The following is a 22,237-nucleotide window of genomic DNA, read 5'->3' as shown; positions in this document are numbered from 1 at the left end:
TTTTACGGATTCGGTGAAGCTGGACATTCTCTTCTTGTTATTTTTAGCACATAATGTACTGGAAAACTGGAAAAAAATTCCAAGTGTAGTTCAATTGGAAAAAGAACACAATTCTGACAATGCTTTTTGGGAATTGTTTTTACGGTGTATATTGTGTGGTAAAAATTACTTGGCAATATGATCCTCCTCAATAGTACAATTATGATGCTACTCACCCCTATTTATCTCTATACAGCTCTTCTTATCATCTTGTCCTTCATTTGGCTTCCTTTCATAGCAAATTATGTACAAAGTTATCTTTCTCAGCAATTGTACATTTTGTAGCTAGACCTCTCTCGTAACTTACAGTATAAAAAAAATGTGATCCCTTTAAAAACTGAACATCATTCAGGGAACTCGATGGCCCTCCTCATCCTCATGTTAATAGAGTGGTAGTGCCCATGTATGCCCACCAATCCCATAAACAGTGACAAGTGCTGCTGTCAGGTGTGCACACTTTGGCTAGATGATCAATGTTTATCATTGGATAACCCCTATAATCATCTCTAATAAAATAAGATATATTGGCGGGCAAAAGCCTTTTACTTTTGTAGCTGTAAATGTTAAAGAAAATGTAAGTGAATACTTTTCTGCCCATTGATGACAATGATCATTCTACGAGTGATGCTTTTATTGGCTAACCAGAAAATAATATGTACCACAATACAATTTGTTATTGTAGATCAAAGAAAATGTAAAAAATAGGTATAGGCATGTGTGGGTTTAGCACATGGGCAGCACGGTGGCTCAGTGGTTAGCACTGCAGCCTTGCAGCGTTGGGGTCCGGGGTTCAAATCCCACCAAGGACAACATCTGAAAGGAGTTTGTATGTTCTCCCTGTGTTTGCGTGGGTTTCCTCCGGGTACTCAGGTTTCCTCCCACATTCCAAAGACATACTGATAGGGAATTTAGATTGTGAGCCACAATGGGGAGAGTGTTAATAATGTTTGTAAAGCACTGCGGAATTAATGGCGCTATATAAGTGAGTAAAATAAATATAGTATACATCCATGATTGATTCACTAAATACCTCACTGGACCCTGATGTTGTCTCATAAAATGTCAGTAAAAAACACTCCCATTAAAAATTTTTTTAATTAAATGTGTGAGAGTGTATTAATATACTCACCTACCGCCATCTTCTCCAGGATCCAGCTCTGTTCTGCTCCACTTCTCTGTGACGTCACTGCTCTGCAGACTCTCCGGGTCACACTGTGTTCTGCGAGACCCAGAAATGGCTTCTACAATGTAAGTCTATGGAGCGTCGGAATGAGACTTTCATTGTAAAATAGACTTCTGGCTCAGGCATAGAGCATAGAGTGATCTGGAGAGTCTGAAGAGGGATGACATTACTGAGAAGAGGAGCAGAGCAGAGGTGGACACCAGAGATCTGCGGTAGGTGACTATATGAATATTTTTACACTATTCCATGCACATATACACCCATTTAATAAAAAAATATAGATGGGAATGCTTCTTTAAAAACTGCACCTACAAGTGTATCTATGTAACTTACCTTAGTAATCATTGATCAATTGCAGTCTGCTAATACACAACAAAATAAGTAATATGATCCCTACCCAATCATTCATCCATAAACCCCAAGCTGGGCAAGCAGCTAAAGTATACCATGGGGGTATTGAAAAAGATTTTCTTTTATTTATATTTCATAGTACTATGAAAAGTTGTATCATTAAGGCTTCTTTCACACTTGCGTCGTCTGCTGTACGTCGTTGTGCAGTAAAATGACATGTCAATGGACGTTATGAAAATTGTGAAAAATGTGTGTGACGCATCCAGTGTAATGACGGATGCGTCGTTTGTGCTGTTGCCACAATTTCAATGGAGGAATTGCCGGGAATCATATGTCTGTGGACGAGAGAGAGAGAGAGACTTTTTCTGGAGTTGAAAATCCTTCCGGGCATGCTCAGAGGGGAAAAACGTGATACGTCGCTGGATTCTTGTGTGTGATGGTCAGCGACAGATCCTGCGTCCATAGGCTTCCATTATAGCCGACGACGGGCAGCGTAGGATGCGTCGCTGACCGATTTTCCGACATGCAGAGAAAACATTTCTATGAACGTTTTCTCCACAAGGCAGACTGCTATTTTCCGACGGATCCAGTGCACGACGGATGAAACGCATGGCCATCCGTCACAATCCGTCGCTAATACAAGTCTATGGGAAAATGCAGGATCCTGCATTCTCAAAAAACGACGCATTGTGACGGAAGCTGAAAAACGCAAGTGTGTAATTATATCCAATTGGATTTTTTTCTTTGTATTTTTTGTGTTGTTCCAATACACACAAAGGAAATAAACGTGTGTATAAGAAAACGTGTAATTGCAATCATTTTCTGGAAGAAATATTCGTTTTATGGAACAATTTCAAGGGTGCCAACACTTTCGGCCATGACTGTAACACCAACTCTCCTCCCCGCAAAGCTTTTGTGGGGGATATTGACTACAAAAACTCTTGTTCTGGTCCAAGAATGATAGGAATTTTGCTATCTTTACTGTACTTTGCCAGTGTAGCATAACCATGTAAGTATGTGATGCTACATACATATCTACAGTTATTGAAGCATATAATAACAAACACGATCCAAGAGTCCTGCCCATTGTTAATTCTAAATGTGTACCGCTGATGCTAAAAGACGACAATACATGACCCCCCAGAAAGCCTTCTGCTAAATAAACCTCAAAGGGGAATATCTACATATATTAAGCTGAACACAAGAATATGTAAGCCCATACTGATCAGGACACGTACATAGTCACTACTCCACTATGGCTCATTTTGAGGAGAAGCATGTTTTTTTATAGACATTTTGTAGATCTTTTTACTTGTACACTGACCTAATGCAGAAGTCACAGCAATAATGATTGAAATGCACTCACATGGCCTGTCTGGCAGAAGAGCAGACTGCCAAGGACACACATCAGTGACAGATATATGGAGTAGATTTATGGCGGCATTGAAACAGACAAGGCATGCAGGCACTGTACTGATTTGGGACATTTTTATCCAGACATTAAATTAAACTAGAAGAACACAAGTTACGTTGACTGTAGGAACAAACTGGCAAGTCTTTAATGCCTACTGCTCCCAAACACCACTAATAACGTAGATCTGCCATGTGTAATGCAAAGCAGCCAAGAATTTATCAGAAAATAAGGGAAATTCTTACCCATCATAGTTCATCTTCATGGCCAGCATCAGCGGGATCAAAATTCCCAGAACACCGGCGTTCCACAGGACAAGATACATCGTGTTGAAGCTGCATAAAGACAAGTCAGTTAACAGACTGTAACCTGCTGACTGGACTTTGGAAGACTGATCGCTCGCTCCGCACACTTACAGCAGTTATTAACCCACACCTATCTGAGACCGAGGAACACTTTGGGATTCTTCCCAAACCCTCCCTGAAGGCTAAATCAGTAGAATCCTCGTTCTGCTGTGGCATCAGGCATGCCGGCATTCTGGCTGATATATGCCATTGTATTTGTATAATTTAACTAGCATTGTCTAGATCCTTAATAGGAGCGATCATATGATGTGAGGAGCGAGGGGCCTCTGCACTTCCACAATACAGATCACTGCTTTACAATGGATTCAAAGATGCAAGAAGACATAACTAAGTGAAATAATACAGAATATGTAAAACGTAACCTTCGTTTTCAGATGTTTTTCATAAATCAATAGTACACATGAAAATGAAAAACTTTGTAATATATCTTATCAGATAAATCTGCTTCTTTCTTTCCCAAAATTGATCAGCCATTATCAAAATTCTCACTTCTGAGGTAAAGTCTGTATCCAGTGCAGACAACCTGTCCCATTAATGAGATAGGAGATGTCAGATACTGCTGATAAGAGTCTATGGAGGAGAGAGGAGCTCTGTCTCTACCCCCTCCCCCATCTACATAGGAGATGGCAGATCTATATATATAATTGTCTAAGGGTTTTTCTGTCTGTCCTGGAAATCCCGCATCTCTGATTGGTCGAAGCCGCCTGGGCCTCGACCAATCAGCGACGGGCACAGTATTGACGTAGATGTATTCTCACAGAAGAACAGCGCTCCACCGGGTGTAATAATCCAAAGAAATCTTTATTTAGCCATATAGCATCAACAGCAACGTTTCGACCATATGCTGGTCTTTTTCAAGCATGCTGGATGAACTTTATATTTCCTCAAACTTCGGCATTTTGACTATATGTGATGTAGCACTGTAGAAACTAGACACATAGTGTGTTGTGAACTGTGTTTCTGGGCTCCCTCTGGTGGTCACTAACGGTATTGTGTTAGGTATGTCTTGTTGCAGGCCTGAGCTCCAGCTGTGTCGTTAAGCAGCGGGTGTTTCCTATTTGAGTCTCCTCTGGACTCAGTCTCTTGCCTGGCATCGTTGTATCCAGACCTATTTGGTCTCCTCCGGATTCCTTTCAGTCTGCCTCATGCAAGAAAAGCTAAGTCTGTTTTGTACAATTTGGATCGTTTGCATTATTCAGTGTTTTTGTCCAGCTTGCTTTACATTTGATTTTTGACTCGCTGGAAGCTCTAGGGGGCTGATATTCTCCCTCCACACCGTCAGTCGGTGTGGGGGTTCTTGAATGTTCAGCGTGGATGTTTTGTAGGGTTTTCTGCTAACCGCATAGTCCACTATCTATTTTCTGCTACCTAGACTATTGGGCCTCACTTTGCTGAATCTAGTTCATCTCTACGTTTGTGTTTTCCTCTTGCCTCACCGTTATTATTTGTTGGGGGCTTTCTATATCTTTGGGGTTCAATTTCTCTGGAGGCAAGCGAGGTCTTATTTTTTCCCTCTAGGGGTAGTCAGTTCTCCGGCTGGCTCGAGACGTCTAGAACCAACGTAGGCACGTTCACCGGCTACTTTTAGTTGTTTGTGTCAGGATCAGGTATGCGGTTAGCCCAGTTTCCACCTCCCTAGAGCAGTATTTATATTTTGCTATCTTGCCGGAATATCAGAGATCCTCTGCCATTGGGATCATAACAGAATGCCAGGCCAAAAGAAAGTGTTTAATGCATCGCAGAAGCGGGATTAAAAAGAAGTTCTGAGTTTTTGTTTTTTTTTTGTTTGTTTTTTGCTGCAGTTTGCCTAGCTTCTTCCATCCCCTTTTTCTCTGAGTGGCTGAAACTCTGCTGCAGATATGAATGTCCAGACTCTGACTTCTAGTGTGGATCAGCTTGCTGCTAGGGTGCAAAGCATTCAGGATTTTGTTATCCATAGCCCTATATCTGAACCAAAAATACCTATTCCTGAGCCGTTTTTTGGAGATAGATCTAAATTCCTGAATTTTAGGAATAATTGTAAATTGTTTCTGTCTCTCTGAAACCTCGTTCCTCTGGTGATTCCGCTCAGCAAGTTAAGATTGTTATTTCCTTCTTGCGCGGCGACCCTCAGGATTGGGCCTTCTCTCTGGCGCCAGGAGATCCTGCATTGGTGAATGTTGATGCGTTTTTTCTGGCACTTGGTTTGCTTTATGAGGAGCCTAATCTTGAAAATCAGGCTGAAAAAATGTTGCTGGTTATCTCTCAGGGTCAGGACGAAGCTGAGGTATATTGCCAAAAATTTCGGAAATGGTCCGTGCTTACTCAATGGAATGAGTGTGCACTGGCCGCAAATTTCAGAAATGGTCTTTCTGAAGCCATTAAAGATGTGATGGTGGGGTTTCCTATCCCTACAGGTCTAAATGATTCAATGGCTCTAGCCATTCAAATTGATCGACGTTTGCGGGAGCGCAAATCTGATAATACTTTGGCGGTGCTGTCTGAACGGTCACCTGATTCTATGCAATGTGACAGAATTCTGACCAGAGCCGAGCGACAAAATCATAGACGTCAAAATGGGTTGTGTTTCTACTGTGGTGATTCAACACATGTTATCTCAGCATGCTCTAAACGTTTAAAGAAAAAAGTTAATCCTGTCGCCATTGGTACTTTTCAGCCTAAGTTTATTTTGCCTGTGACTTTAATTTGTTCATTATCTTCTTACTCAGTTATGGCTTTTGTGGATTCTGGTGCTGCTTTAAGTCTGATGGATTTTGCCAAGCGCTGCGGTTTTGTCCTGGAGCCTTTGAAAAATCCTATTCCTCTTAGAGGAATTGATTCTACGCCATTGGCAGAGAATAAACCTCAGTATTGGACGCAGGTGACCATGTGCATGACTCCTGTACATCAGGAGGTGATTCGTTTTTTGGTACTGCATAAAATGCATGATGTTGTCGTTTTGGGTCTGCCATGGTTACAGGCCCATAATCCAGTCTTAGATTGGAAAGCTATGACTGTGTCTAGTTGGGGGTGTCAGGGGATTCATGGCGATTCTCCATTGGTGTCTATTGCTTCTTCTACTCCTTCTGAGATCCCTGAGTTTTTGTCAGACTTTCAGGATGTATTTAATGAGGCCAGGTCCAGTGCCCTTCCTCCTCATAGGGACTGTGATTGTGCTATAGATTTGATTCCTGGTAGTAAGTTTCCTAAGGGACGACTCTTTAATTTATCTGTGCCAGAGCATGCCGCGATGCGGAGTTATATAAAGGAGTCTTTGGAGAAGGGACATATTCGCCCATCCTCGTCCCCTCTTGGTGCAGGATTCTTTTTTGTGAGCAAGAAAGACGGGTCTCTGAGACCTTGTATTGACTATCGTCTTCTGAATAAGATCACTGTTAAATTTCAGTATCCTTTGCCATTGTTGTCTGATTTGTTTGCTCGGATTAAGGGATCCAGTTGGTTCACCAAGATAGATCTTCGTGGTGCGTATAACCTTGTGCGCATAAAGCAGGGAGATGAATGGAAAACGGCATTTAATACGCCTGAGGGTCATTTTGAGTACCTGGTGATGCCTTTCGGATTATCTAATGCTCCTTCTGTGTTTCAGTCCTTCATGCATGACATCTTCCGGAAATATCTGGATAAATTTATGATTATTTATCTGGATGATATTTTGGTTTTTTCTGATGATTGGGAGTCCCATGTGAACCAGGTCAGGATGGTGTTTCAGATTTTGCGGGAGAATGCTCTATTTGTGAAGGGCTCAAAATGTATCTTTGGGGTACAGAAGGTTTCTTTTTTGGGTTTTATTTTTTCCCCTTCTACTGTGGAGATGGACCCAGTTAAGGTCCGTGCCATTCATGACTGGACTCAGCCCACGTCTGTTAAGAGCCTGCAGAAGTTCTTGGGCTTTGCTAATTTTTACCGTCGTTTTATCGCTAATTTCTCCAGCGTGGTTAAACCTTTGACGGATATGACCAAGAAGGGTTCTGATGTTGCGAATTGGTCTCCTGCGGCCGTGGAGGCCTTTCGGGAGCTGAAGCGTTGGTTTACTTCAGCGCCAGTCTTGTGCCAGCCGGATGTCTCTCTTCCCTTCCAGGTTGAAGTTGATGCTTCTGAAATTGGTGCAGGGGCTGTTTTGTCGCAAAAAAGTTCTGATGGCTCCATGATGAAGCCATGCGCCTTCTTTTCAAGGAAATTTTCGCCTGCTGAGCGGAACTACGATGTTGGTAATCGGGAGTTGTTGGCCATGAAGTGGGCATTTGAGGAGTGGCGACATTGGCTCGAGGGAGCTAGACATCGTGTGGTGGTCTTGACTGATCATAAAAATCTGATTTACCTCGAGTCTGCCAAGCGCCTGAATCCTAGACAGGCCCGTTGGTCGTTGTTTTTCTCCCGTTTTGACTTTGTGGTCTCGTACCTGCCTGGTTCGAAGAACGTGAAGGCTGATGCACTTTCTAGGAGTTTTGTGCCTGATTCTCCGGGAGTCTCTGAGCCGGCTGGTATTCTCAGAGAGGGAGTAATTTTGTCTGCCATTTCTCCAGATTTGCGATGAGGGCTGCAAAAATTTCAGGCTGATAGGCCTGATCGTTGTCCACCAGAGAGATTGTTTGTCCCTGATGGATGGACCAACAGAGTTATTTCTGAGGTTCATTCTTCGGTGTTGGCGGGACATCCTGGGATTTTCGGTACCAGAGATTTGGTGGCCAGGTCCTTTTGGTGGCCTTCCTTGTTGTTGGATGTGCGTTCTTTTGTGCAGTCCTGTGGGATTTGTGCTCGGGCTAAGCCTTGCTGTTCTCGTGCCAGCGGGTTGCTTTTGCCCTTGCCTATCCCAAAGAGGCCTTGGACGCACATTTCCATGGATTTCATTTCGGATCTTCCGGTGTCTCGGAAGATGTCTGTCATCTGGGTGGTGTGCGATCATTTTTCTAAAATGGTCCATTTGGTGCCCTTGCCTAAGTTGCCTTCCTCCTCTGATTTGGTTCCTTTGTTCTTTCAGAATGTGGATCGTTTGCATGGCATCCCTGAGAATATTGTATCTGACAGAGGATCCCAGTTTGTGTCCAGATTCTGGCGATCCTTTTGTGCTAAGATGGGTATTGATTTGTCTTTTTCGTCGGCTTTTCATCCTCAGACTAATGGCCAGACCGAGCGAACTAATCAGACGTTAGAGACTTATTTGAGATGTTTTGTTTCTGCTGATCAGGACGACTGGGTTACCTTTTTGCCACTGGCCGAGTTTGCCCTTAATAATCGGGCTAGTTCTGCCACCTTGGTTTCACCCTTTTTCTGCAACTCTGGTTTTCATCCTCGTTTCTCCTCGGGTCAGGTTGAACCTTCTGACTGTCCTGGGGTTGATTCTGTGGTGGATAGGTTGCAGCGGATTTGGAACCATGTGGTGGACAATTTGAAATTGTCACAAGACAAGGCCCAGCGGTTTGCCATCCGTCGCCGCGGTGTGGGTCCCCGACTTCGTGTTGGGGATTTGGTTTGGTTGTCTTCTTGGCATGTTCCTTTGAAAGTCTCCTCTCCTAAGTTCAAGCCTCGCTTTATCGGTCCTTATAAGATTTTGGAAATCCTTAACCCGGTGTCTTTTCGCTTAGACCTTCCAGCGTCTTTTGCTATTCATAATGTGTTCCATAGGTCCTTGTTGCGGCGGTACGTGGTGCCTATGGTTCCTGCTGTTGAGCCTCCTGCCCCGGTTTTGGTTGAGGGCGAGTTGGAGTACGTGGTGGAGAAGATTCTGGATTCTCGTATCTCTAGACGGAAACTCCAGTATTTAGTTAAGTGGAAGGGCTATGGTCAGGAGGATAATTCCTGGGTTGTCGCCTCTGATGTTCATGCGGCTGATTTGGTTCATGCCTTTCACGCTGCTCATCCTGATCGCCCTGGGGGTCTTGGTGAGGGTTCGGTGACCCCTCCTCAAGGGGGGGTACTGTTGTGAACTGTGTTTCTGGGCTCCCTCTGGTGGTCACTAACGGTATTGTGTTAGTTATGTCTTGTTGCAGGCCTGAGCTCCAGCTGTGTCGTTAAGCAGCGGGTGTTTCCTATTTGAGTCTCCTCTGGACTCAGTCTCTTGCCTGGCATCGTTGTATCCAGACCTATTTGGTCTCCTCCAGATTCCTTTCAGTCTGCCTCATGCAAGAAAAGCTAAGTCTGTTTTGTACAATTTGGATCGTTTGCATTATTCAGTGTTTTTGTCCAGCTTGCTTTACATTTGATTTTTGACTCGCTGGAAGCTCTAGGGGGCTGATATTCTCCCTCCACACCGTCAGTCGGTGTGGGGGTTCTTGAATGTTCAGCATGGATGTTTTGTAGGGTTTTCTGCTAACCGCATAGTCCACTATCTATTTTCTGCTACCTAGACTATTGGGCCTCACTTTGCTGAATCTAGTTCATCTCTACGTTTGTGTTTTCCTCTTGCCTCACCGTTATTATTTGTTGGGGGCTTTCTATATCTTTGGGGTTCAATTTCTCTGGAGGCAAGCGAGGTCTTATTTTTTCCCTCTAGGGGTAGTCAGTTCTCCGGCTGGCTCGAGACGTCTAGAACCAACGTAGGCACGTTCACCGGCTACTTTTAGTTGTTTGTGTCAGGATCAGGTATGCGGTTAGCCCAGTTTCCACCTCCCTAGAGCAGTATTTATATTTTGCTATCTTGCCGGAATATCAGAGATCCTCTGCCATTGGGATCATAACAATAGTGGTCATAGTGATCATTGCGTTACTCTGTTTAATTTATATGTGTTTATTATTAACTTTCCATAATGTTTATGAATTTTTAGAGACAATATACACCTATCTTTTCTTTGGGCGGTATTCATAGATTGTATCTGTAGTATCTACCTTCTTCTATCTCAGTAATGGGACAATCTGTCTGCACTGAATACAGATTTTACCTCAGAATTGAGAATTTTGATAATGACTGATTAATTCGGACAGAGAAAGAAGCAGATTTCTCTGATAAGATGTATTATAAAGTGTATTATCTTCATGTATACTATTGATTTATGAAATAAAAATTACAATCATGGTTACGCTTTCAATTATATTGACAAATGCAAACAAAACATAATCCACTGCTAAGAAACTCAAAGGACACATATAAGATATACAAACAGTATCTATCAACATGATAGGGAACAATAATCATGTATTATACTCAGCCTACCTGATTTCATCATCTGGCGGAGCTCCTGTTGAATTAAGAGACCTGACGGTTGTAAGGTAGGGCTTTATGTAAGACAATGAGTACTCATACTTGGAGCTGCTAAGCAGTTACCAGAAACATAGTAGAACAGTATAAAAATGTGTGTTATGACTTCCATACATATTTTTTAAAAGTTTGCTGAACTCCCCAATTTCAGTGGCATCAGCCTACTAGCTAATGTGTAAGGGGCCTCCCGTCTCTTCCCCAACTGGCACAGAAGGATTGGGCAGTTTGAATTTTAGCACCCAACTCGTTTTTTCTTAGGGAGAATAGCCACCACCAGAGTTGTGTGGCCATGGCCTCTCTACATTGAAACCACATTAATGCTTGGCTGAGCCAAACGTTCATGTGTATTGAGAGATAGCTGGAAGCTATCACATATGATATATCACTGAGCGTTATGCTAGTGTAACAACTCACTCCGAAAAATGGGTAACACACTTAAAACTGCAACTAACTCTGCCGATTCCTGTACAGAGTAGAGATCCTGACCCCGCAGTCCCAAGTTGTTCCTCCATGAGCTGAGATAGCCCTAACCACAGAAAAGACAATGGTAACTCAGACCTATGCAGAGCAGAGTGGAAATTACCTACAGAACAGAAAGTGTGCTGAAATAGAAAGTGATCGCAGAGTAAGTAAAACAAACCATGAAATACAAAATAAAGGATTAAGTAAGCACTTTTAGAGAATATGCCGCCTATATCCTAAGCTAGAAATAGAAGTTAAGTGCTTGGTAAAGAACATAAACAGCAGAGAGATAAACTCTAGCTGGTCTTACATTGCCTGGCTAACAGTACAGTAGTATTGGACATCCAAATGAGACTATCATCAGCAGGAAATAACAGCAGGGGAAAAGCGGGAAGTTCTGTATTTTTCAGTCTATAAGACGTACTTTTCCCGCAAAATTTGGGAGGAAAATGGGGTTGCATCTTATAGTATAAATGTAGCTTACCGAGGGGGCACAGTGGTGGAGCGGTTTCACAGGATTCAGGGTCACTACTGCAGGAAGCGGGCAGTGGCGGCAGGAGTGAGGCAATGGCAGAAGGGGGTGTCCTAGCGGTGCAAGGCTGTGGGCCCTGGGCTTCAAGAAAATGTCGGTGGTCAGGCAGGAGCGGAGTCCCCACTCAGTACATTGATTTCCTGGTGGCGGACTTAAAGGAACTTGCTGCCGGAGGTGGCACATGCACAGATCTAGATCTCTGCCCTACCTCCTGTGACCCAGCTCCTCTGCTGCTGCTCCCTCAGTTATCTAAATTCAGACTGTAAGATGGATCCTCATTTTAACATTAACATTCTTTTCCTAATTTTTTCCCCCAAATTTGGGATACATCTTATGGCCTGGTGCATTTTATAGTCAAAAAAATATGATATATAAAGCCGTACCCTAAAGGTGATAAGGCAGACAAATGAGTAAATAAATATACCTTTTCTCCTGAAAAGACTTACAGAAACTAAACACTCAGAGAAAAGATGTATCTGCTGTGGCTCGGGGGACAGAGAGGCTGACCACAAAACACAGGCTCAGGTGTTCAAACCAAGTTTATTACACAGACTCAGAACCATAACTTGTTGGCTTGGGTGAATTCTGATGGTGAGAAAGAAGTTGTTATGGAATTGTTGCTAACAGAGTATGAAAGCAAGAGAAAAATCAAGTTAATTCTGCATATAATGATTATTTATAGTCAAAAAGTTAATGTGTTGTGTTGTGGAATTATGTCAATCGGTATAAATATGTGACTAGCAAAGCTATATTAGGTGCAGAGGTTGAAATTTTACCTGAGCACTGGAGACTAGGTGGGCCCAAAAGGTCCCTTTTCCTGATGTTAAACTACTTCCTATTAAAGAGCTGTGTTAGCTGAGGGCCCTGTTGGAGATTTTGCATTGGGGTTCGCAAGCTTCAAGTTACGCCCAATGATCCCAAGCACACCACCAAGGCAACGAAGGAGTGGCTTAGTAAGAAGCATATCAAGGTCCTGGAGTGGCCTAGCTAGTCTCCAGATCTCAAACCCATAGAAAACCTTTGGAGGGAGTTGAAAGACCGTGTTGCCCAGCGACAGGCTCCAAACATCACTGTTCTAGAGGAGATCTGCATGGAGGAATGGGCCAACATACCACCAACAGTGTGCGCCAACCTTGTGAAGACTTACAGAAAACATTTGACCTCTGTTATTGCCAACAAAGGATATATAACAAAACTTTTGTTAATGACCAAATACTTATTTTCCACCATAATATGCAAAATAAATATTGCCAAATCACACAAGGTGATTTTCTGGATTTGTTTTCTCAATTTTGACCCTCATAGTTGTGGTCTATCTATGATGTCAACTACAGGCCTCTCTCATCTTTTAAGTGGGAGATCTTGCACAATTGGTGGCTGACTAAATAGTTTTTTTCCCCACTGTATATACCCTGGTGTGGTCACTGCTAACTCCACGAAAACCTAAGAACTACTCACTGCCACCACCAATTGATTTTTAAAGGCCGATCGGACACCTGGTTTATGGTAGCATATGACTTTCAGGAGTGTGGTTTAAAGAACAAAAGGAAAATAACTATTACATTTTATATTTCATCCAGAGTGATAGGCTGTGTTTAGAAACAAAATGTACAAAAGATTTTACAAAGGGGACAAACAATACAGCATATACAGTTACACTAAATAAACAGGATTAACAAAAGAAACTATTTGCTGGTCACAGAGATGGTCAGAGATTAGCAAAGAAGAGCACTTCGATTGGAAATGCCCAGTGAACGTGGATCATGCACACACTGATATGTATCTCTCTGCAAGGGATCCAGATCATAATTCACCTTGTCCTTTTATCAGCGCCTAAGTTACACCCACACACTTCCCCTTGATGACTCATAATAGGGCTGATCATGGGATGTGGCTTCAGTTTCATAAAATTATGATATTCCCAACATTTACAATATTTTCACTCCTGACAATCACAGGCATTCGACTTTGCTGTCATATTTTTTTAATCATGATTTTACCTTTTTATAGATAGGAAACATGGCATGGCTGTCAGCGATCTGGCCCCTATTGATTTGGTGCTTATAGGTATGTGTCACAGTTATGAAAAAATATGCATATTCTCCCCTATTAGTCCTGTACAGTAGTTTAAAATTTGTGTCTCATCAATATCTGATCTGATTAGTGCATTCTGCCGCAGAATATTGTGCTCCAGTATAGTAGTCACGTGAATGCAATCGACACTCAGCTGAACAACTCTATGCACATAATATCTTTTGCCATCAGATCTACTCCCGTCCACTGGTTGCCTGTCTTGAGCCATTTCGCACCTGCAAACCTGAGAAGACAAAAGCTCCTACTTAAAGAATACACCAAAGTAGTGAATAATGAAAATCTCCCAATCCATCAAAATATCCAATATGTTCAAATACAGCGACTGAAATCAAGATATTCACTCATCCGAACTGCAATTACTTTGTATGAAAATGATTTTAATTTTGAAGAAAAATGGCGAGAACTTTTGGTCAGTGTTGTAGACGGTGAGCTTTAATCGTTTCCTCACTTACAAAATCCACCACCAGGCTTTAACCTACCAAGGAAAACCTGGGTTACTCTGAATCGTATCAAAACAAACTTTGGTGTCTGTACAGATCTTATGCATAAGTAGGGAAAATCTCACTCTCCTGCCTGTGACTGTGGAGCTGACCATCAAACAATTCAGCATATTGTTGAGGAATGTCCCCTCAGATTTTACACTGGTGACAAGAATGATTGCTAGACTGGAAATGACAATGTTATTGTATACATAGAGAATCTCGATATTTGATTCTGATCTCTGTTCCTTTGTTCCTTTTCAATCACTGTTTATTGTTCGTTATGCATTCTTATATGAGATCGCATGTAGCAATGCCCAAACATTTGAACAGCCACGGTCACATGAAGGCGATGTTGGGAAAGTTTCACAAGAGGTGGACGATGGTGAGACACAATTGCTAGATAGTCAGGAGGAGAAGCAGGGTGCGGATGTGAAAGACGAGGTGGTGGATGACATAGTGACTGACCCTACCTGGTAGGAGGACATGGAAAGCGAGGACAGTAGCACTCATGGGGAAGGAGGCATATCTGTTGTGAACTCTGTGAAACTTTGTTTTCGGGCTCCCTCTTGTGGTCACAGATGGTATTGTGTGACTTTGGTTTTTTGGCTCCCCCTGGTGGTTTGGTTTGTTATCCTGCGGGTCTGGCTGGATCAGCTGCCTCGTTATTCACCAGGGAGGCTCCTATTTAGCTCTGCTTCACTTCCACTTGTTGCCGGCTGTCAATGTATTCAGTGCTATTCTGATTACTCCTGATTATCTCGTTTTCTGCCTCTTCAGGATAAGCTAAGTTCTGTTTGAATATTTTTTGCTCATCTGCCTGCAATATGATTTCTGTGCATGATGAGTCTAGTCCAGCTTGCTAATATGTGATTTCTTTTTGCTGGTAAGCTCTGGGGTACGGAGTTGCTTCCCCCGCACCGTTAGTTGGTGCGGGGGCTCGAGCAATCTCTGCGTGGATATTTTGAATAGGGTTTTTTTTATTGACCGCACAGTTCCCTTCCTATTTTCTGCTATCTAGTATTAGCGGGCCTCATTTGCTAAATCTGATTTCATCTCTGCGTTTGTGCTTTCCCCTTAACTCACCGTTAATATTTGTGGGGGGCTATTCTATATCTTTGGGGTCATTCCACTGAGGCAAGAGAGGACTTTCTTTCCCTCCAGGAATAGTCAGTTTCTCAGGCCGTGAAGAGACGTCTAGGATTTTTAGGTAATGTTCCACGGCTGCCTATAGTTGTACACATATTCCCCAAAACATTTTTACTCAATACGTATTGTATTGCATGTATATGCCTTTATATGCTGCATTGCATATTGCGAAAGAAAGCAACTCACGATAATATGATACACAGAAAAAGAAGAGTCATGCTAAATAATAGAGATATAATAACACTTTTTATTGATTAAATAGATCACACAAAGAATATTAAAAGCTAGGGCTTAAAAGAGCACAAAAATAGCCCACAATAGAACAGAGCAATAAATACAAAAATACAAAAGTATGGCAGGTGAGTGACTAGTAGTCCAAGATAAAATAGGAGCCAGGTGTAACCTATAGTTGTTGTGCGGATAGGATCGGGTTGCGGTCAATCTAGTTACCACTTCCCCAGAGCTAGTAGTCTGTTCAGTTACTTAGCTAGTCCGACCTGCGATCCTTGCCACTAGGATCATAACAGTACAGCCGGCCCAGTAAAGTGTTAATTGCATGGCAGAAGCAGGAGAAAAGAAGCTTGGAGATATTTTTATTTTTTTTGCTGCCGTGTGTCTAGCTGCTGTGTGTCTGGCTTCTCTCCTCCTCTTAATCTTGGTGTGGCTCTGAGTTCAGCTGCTGATATGGATATCCAGAGTTTAGCCTCCAGTGTAGATCATCTTGCTGCAAGGGTACAAAGTATTCAGGATTTTGTTGTGCACAGTCCTATGTCAGAGCCTAGAATACCTATTCCGGAGTTGTTTTCTGGAGATAGATCTAGGTTCCTGAATTTTAAGAACAATTGCAAGTTGTTTCTTTCTTCGAAACCTCGTTCCTCTGGGGATTCTGTTCAGCAAGTTAAGATTATTATTTCTTTCTTGCGTGGCGATCCTCAAGATTGGGCTTTCGCATTGGCTCCAGGGGATCCTGCATTGCTCAGTGTGGATGCTTTTATTCTGGCCCTTGGATTGCTCTATGAGGAACCTAATCTTGAGAACCAGGCTGAAAAAGCGTTGTTGGCCCTCTCTCAGGGGCAAGATGATGCAGAGGTGTACTGCCAGAAATTTCGGAAATGGTCGGTGCTTACTCAATGGAATGAGTGTGCCCTGGCTGCAAATTTCAGAAAAGGTCTTTCTGAAGCCATTAAGAATGTCATGGTGGGGTTCCCTATGCCTGCAGGTCTGAATGAGTCAATGACTCTGGCCATTCAGATTGATCGGCGTTTGCGGGAGCGCAAACCTGCGCACCATTTGGCGGTGTCTTCTGAACAGACACCTGAGTCTATGCAATGTGATAGAATTCTGACCAGAAGTGAACGGCAAAATTATAGACGGCAAAATGGGTTGTGCTTTTACTGTGGTGACTCAGCTCATGTTATCTCAGCATGCTCTAAGCACACAAAAAAGATTGATAAATCTGTCACCATCGGTACTTTACAGCCTAAGTTTATTTTGTCTGTTACCCTGATTTGTTCCCTGTCATCTTACCCGGTTATGGCTTTTGTGGATTCAGGTGCTGCCCTGAGTCTTATGGATTTGTCATTTGCCAGGCACTGTGGTTTTGTTTTGGAGCCTTTAAAATTCCCTATTCCACTAAGGGGAATTGATGCTACACCATTGGCTACGAATAAACCTCAGTACTGGACACAAGTGACCATGTGCATGACTCCTGTTCATCAGGAGGTGATTCACTTTCTTGTATTGCATAATTTGCATGATGTTGTCGTGTTGGGCCTGCCATGGTTGCAGACTCATAATCCAGTCCTGGATTGGAAAGCAATGTCTGTGTCAAGTTGGGGTTGTCAGGGAATTCATGGCGACGCTCCTGTGGTGTCAATTGCTTCATCCACTCCTTCTGAGGTCCCTGCGTTTTTGTCAGATTACCAGGATGTATTTGATGAGCCCAAACTCAGTTCTCTACCTCCTCATAGGGATTGTGATTGTGCTATAAATTTGATTCCTGGTAGTAAGTTTCCTAAAGGACGACTTTTCAATTTGTCAGTGCCGGAGCATGCTGCTATGCGGAGTTATATAAAGGAGTCTTTGGAGAAAGGACTTATTTGCCCCTCCTCCTCCCCTTTTGGTGCGGGGTTCTTTTTTGTGGCTAAGAAGGATGGTTCCTTGAGACCTTGTATTGATTATCGCCTTCTAAACAAAATCACGGTCAAATTTCAGTATCCTTTGCCATTGTTATCTGAGCTGTTTGCTCGCATTAGGGGGTCTAGTTGGTTCACCAAGATAGATCTTCGTGGTGCGTATAACCTTGTGCGTATTAAGCAGGGTGATGAATGGAAAACTGCATTTAATACGCCCGAAGGCCATTTTGAGTACTTGGTGATGCCTTTTGGACTTTCTAACGCTCCTTCTGTCTTTCAGTCCTTTATGCACGACATCTTCCGCGAATATCTGGATAAATTTATGATTGTGTATCTGGATGATATTCTGTTTTTTTCGGATGATTGGGAGTCCCATGTTAAGCAGGTCAGGATGGTGTTTCAGGTCCTGCGTGCCAATGCTTTATTTGTGAAGGGCTCAAAATGTCTTTTTGGAGTCCAGAAGGGCTCTTTTTTGGGTTACATTTTTTCTCCTTCTGCTATTGAGATGGACCCAGTCAAGGTTCAGGCTATTCATGACTGGACTCAGCCTACATCTGTTAAGAGTCTTCAGAAGTTCTTGGGTTTTGCTAATTTTTACCGTCGCTTCATCGCTAATTTTTCTGGTGTTGTTAAGCCATTGACGGATTTGACCAAGAAGCGTTCTGATGTTACTAATTGGTCTCCTGCGGTTGTGGAGGCCTTTCGGGAGCTGAAGCGCCGGTTTTCTTCGGCTCCGGTCTTATGTCAGCCAGACGTCTCCCTTCCTTTCCAGGTCGAGGTTGATGCTTCTGAGATTGGAGCGGGGGCTGTTTTGTCGCAGAGAAGCTCTGATGGCTCTGTGATGAAGCCATGTGCTTTCTTTTCAAGAAAGTTTTCGCCTGCCGAGCGGAATTATGATGTTGGTAATCGGGAGCTGTTGGCTATGAAGTGGGCATTTGAGGAGTGGCGACATTGGCTCGAGGGAGCTAAGCATCGTGTGGTGGTCTTGACTGATCACAAGAATTTGATTTATCTCGAGTCGGCCAAGCGGCTGAATCCTAGACAGGCTCGTTGGTCGTTGTTTTTCTCTCGTTTTGATTTCGTGGTCTCATACCTGCCTGGTTCGAAGAATGTGAAGGCTGATGCTCTTTCTAGGAGTTTTGTGCCTGACTCTCCTGGTGATTCAGAGCCAGCTGGTATCCTCAGAGAAGGGGTGATTTTGTCTGCCATCTCCCCAGATTTGCGACGAGTGCTGCAGGAGTTTCAGGCGGATAGACCTGACCGTTGTCCACCGGAGAGACTGTTTGTCCCGGATAGATGGACCAGCAGAGTTATTTCCGAGGTTCATTCTTCGGTGTTGGCAGGCCATCCTGGGATTTTTGGTACCAGAGATTTGGTGGCTAGGTCCTTCTGGTGGCCTTCCTTGTCGCGGGATGTGCGTTCCTTTGTGCAGTCTTGTGGAATTTGTGCTCGGGCTAAGCCTTGCTGTTCTCGTGCCAGTGGCTTGTTGTTGCCTTTGCCTGTCCCTAAGAGGCCTTGGACGCACATTTCCATGGATTTTATTTCGGATCTCCCTGTCTCTCAGAGAATGTCGGTCATTTGGGTGGTGTGTGATCGTTTTTCTAAAATGGTCCATTTGGTGCCCTTCCCTAAGTTGCCTTCCTCCTCCGAGTTGGTTCCTCTGTTTTTTCAAAATGTGGTTCGTTTGCATGGGATCCCTGAAAATATTGTTTCCGACAGAGGATCCCAGTTTGCGTCTAGATTTTGGCGGACCTTTTGTGCTAAGATGGGCATTAATTTGTCTTTTTCGTCGGCCTTTCATCCTCAGACGAATGGCCAAACCGAGCATACTAATCAGACTTTGGAAACCTATTTAAGATGTTTTGTTTCTGCTGATCAGGACGACTGGGTGACTTTTTTGCCATTGGCCGAGTTTGCCCTTAATAATCGGGCTAGTTCTGCTACTTTGGTTTTGCCTTTTTTTTGTAATTCAGGGTTTCATCCTCGTTTTTCCTCGGGTCAGGTGGAGCCTTCTGACTGTCCTGGAGTGGATGTTGTGGTGGATAGGTTGCATCAGATTTGGAATCATGTGGTGGACAATTTGAAGCTGTCACAAGAGAAGGCTCAGCGCTTTGCCAACCGCCGTCGCTGTGTGGGTCCCCGACTTCGCGTTGGGGATTTGGTGTGGTTGTCTTCTCGCTTTGTTCCTATGAAGGTCTCTTCTCCTAAGATTAAGCCTCGGTTTATCTGTCCTTATAAGATTTTGGAAGTCCTTAACCCTGTGTCATTTCGTTTGGACCTCCCGGCATGGTTTGCTATTCATAATGTGTTCCATCGGTCGTTGTTGCGGAGGTATGTGGTGCCTGTGGTTCCTTCGGTTGAGCCTCCTGCCCCTGTGCTGGTTGAGGGAGAATTGGAATACGTGGTGGAGAAGATCTTGGATTCTCGTATTTCTAGACGGAGGCTTCAGTATTTGGTTAAGTGGAAAGGCTATGGTCAGGAGGATAATTCCTGGGTTGTCGCCTCTGATGTTCATGCGGCCGATTTGGTTCATGCCTTCCATGTGGCTCACCCTGATCGCCCTGGGGGTTTTGATGAGGGTTCGGTGACCCCTCCTCAAGGGGGGGGTACTGTTGTGAACTCCGTTTTCGGGCTCCCTCTTGTGGTCACGGATGGTATTGTGTGACTTTGGTTTTTTGGCTCCCCCTGGTGGTTTGGTTTGTTATCCTGCGGGTCTGGCTGGATCAGCTGCCTCGTTATTCACCAGGGAGGCTCCTATTTAGCTCTGCTTCACTTCCACTTGTTGCCGGCTGTCAATGTATTCAGTGCTATTCTGATTACTCCTGATTATCTCGTTTTCTGCCTCTTCAGGATAAGCTAAGTTCTGTTTGAATATTTTTTGCTCATCTGCCTGCAATATGATTTCTGTGTATGATGAGTCTAGTCCAGCTTGCTAATATGTGATTTCTTTTTGCTGGTAAGCTCTGGGGTACGGAGTTGCTTCCCCCGCACCGTTAGTTGGTGCGGGGGCTCGAGCAATCTCTGCGTGGATATTTTGAATAGGGTTTTTTTATTGACCGCACAGTTCCCTTCCTATTTTCTGCTATCTAGTATTAGCGGGCCTCATTTGCTAAATCTGATTTCATCTCTGCGTTTGTGCTTTCCCCTTAACTCACTGTTAATATTTGTGGGGGGCTATTCTATATCTTTGGGGTCATTCCACTGAGGCAAGAGAGGACTTTCTTTCCCTCCAGGAATAGTCAGTTTCTCAGGCCGTGAAGAGACGTCTAGGATTTTTAGGTAACGTTCCACGGCTGCCTATAGTTGTTTGCGGATAGGATCGGGTTGCGGTCAATCTAGTTACCACTTCCCCAGAGCTAGTAGTCTGTTCAGTTACTTAGCTAGTCCGACCTGCGATCCTTGCCACTAGGATCATAACACATATCACCCCAACAGGCAGGAAGAAGCAGTGTGGTGGCCGCAGACAAAGGCATGCATCTGTTTCCCGTAACACCAACATGACAGAAATTGCCATTCCTACTGTTAGATCTTCCCGAATCTGGTTATTTTTTTAAAGACTCTGCCAATAACCCCAAACAGGCTATTTGCAGCACTTGCCATGCCTGCATCAGCAGGGGTAGCAAAACTACCAGCCTGACCACCACCAGCATGATTAGGCTCATGGCAGCAAAGCACCTGACTTTGTGGGCAGAACCCCAGGCTCCAGGAACACTGTCTGCAGGTGACAACACTGCTTCTTCCACTGTTTTGTGTAGAAGCTAATCCCCAGTTCACCGTGCCTGTGAAGATGCCTCGGGTCCTGCACCTGTTGTTGCCCACAGGCAACCAGCACCATCATCAAGCCCCTCCATGTCCTTGTCCCAGCTCAGCCTTCAGTTGTCTATACCCCAGTCATTGGAACGCAAGCGGAAATACCCAGCCAGTGCCCCACAGTCCACAGTACTTAATTCGAACATTTCTCATCTGCTTGCGCTCGAAATGTTGCCTTTTAGGCTCGTTAAGATGGAAGCTTTCTGCAACCTGATGATGGCAGCAGTCCCAAGGTACTCAGTCCCCAGTCACCACTATTTCTCCTGTTGTGCCGTACTGGCATTACACCAGCATGTGTCCCACAACATTACCCATGCCCTGAACAATGCTGTTACTGAGATAGTCCACCTCATCACGGACACGTGGACAAGTGCTTGTGGGCAGGGATGGTACATCTCACTGACGGCACACTGGGTTAACATAGTGGAAGCCGGGACCCAGTCGGACCTTGAGATGGAACACATCCTCCCCACGCCGAGGATTGCGGGCCCTACGTCAATCAGGGTTGCCCCCACAGTCTACAGCTCCTGCACCTCCTCCTCCTCTTCAGCCTCCATCTCTGAAGTGAACATATCCGTCAGAAGCTGGAAACACTGCAGCATTTCCTCAGCCAAGTGGCAACAGGCTGTGCTGAGGCTAATCTGCATTGGTGACAAACCGCACAATGCAGAAGAGTTGTGGACAGTGCTGAAAGAGCAGTCAGACATTTGAATGATACCGCTGAATCTTCAGCCAGGCATGGTCGTGTGTGTCCATGGCCGGAACCTGGTGGTGGCTCTGAGGCAAGGTGAGCTCACCCACATATATTGCCTGGCCCATGCGCTTAACCTCGTCATTCAACGCTTTCTGAAAAGCTACCCGGAGCTGCCAGATCTGCTAGTGAAAGCACGCCATCTGTCTGCCCATTTTAGAAAATAATAGGACAAAATTTCCCTTGGGTGCATGGGGAAATAAAGGTATATGCACTATGATTAAAATTTGAAAAGCTTTATTAAATACAATATATAAAAAACATCAGACAGAAATAAACAAATA

General features: G+C 43.9%; 1 protein-coding gene across 4 annotated transcripts in view; it reads right to left on the bottom strand.

Annotated features, from left to right (window-relative positions):
- Window positions 1–22,237, bottom strand: part of CPO (carboxypeptidase O) — a 593,649-nt gene that overhangs the window by 162,576 nt on the left and 408,836 nt on the right. For 3 of the 4 annotated variants that reach the window (XM_077275735.1, XM_077275733.1, XM_077275734.1), the window contains one exon: window positions 3,230–3,319. In XM_077275735.1, coding sequence (XP_077131850.1) covers window positions 3,230–3,319 — 90 coding nt within the window. Of the gene's footprint in view, window positions 1–3,229; window positions 3,320–3,400; window positions 3,499–22,237 lie in introns of those variants that run through there. The other variant, XM_077275736.1, reaches the window with a different exon arrangement.

Source organism: Ranitomeya variabilis, chromosome 7, assembly GCF_051348905.1.
Source record: "Ranitomeya variabilis isolate aRanVar5 chromosome 7, aRanVar5.hap1, whole genome shotgun sequence".
NCBI lineage: Eukaryota > Metazoa > Chordata > Amphibia > Anura > Dendrobatidae > Ranitomeya > Ranitomeya variabilis.
This window is presented reverse-complemented; position numbering and strand designations above follow the sequence as displayed.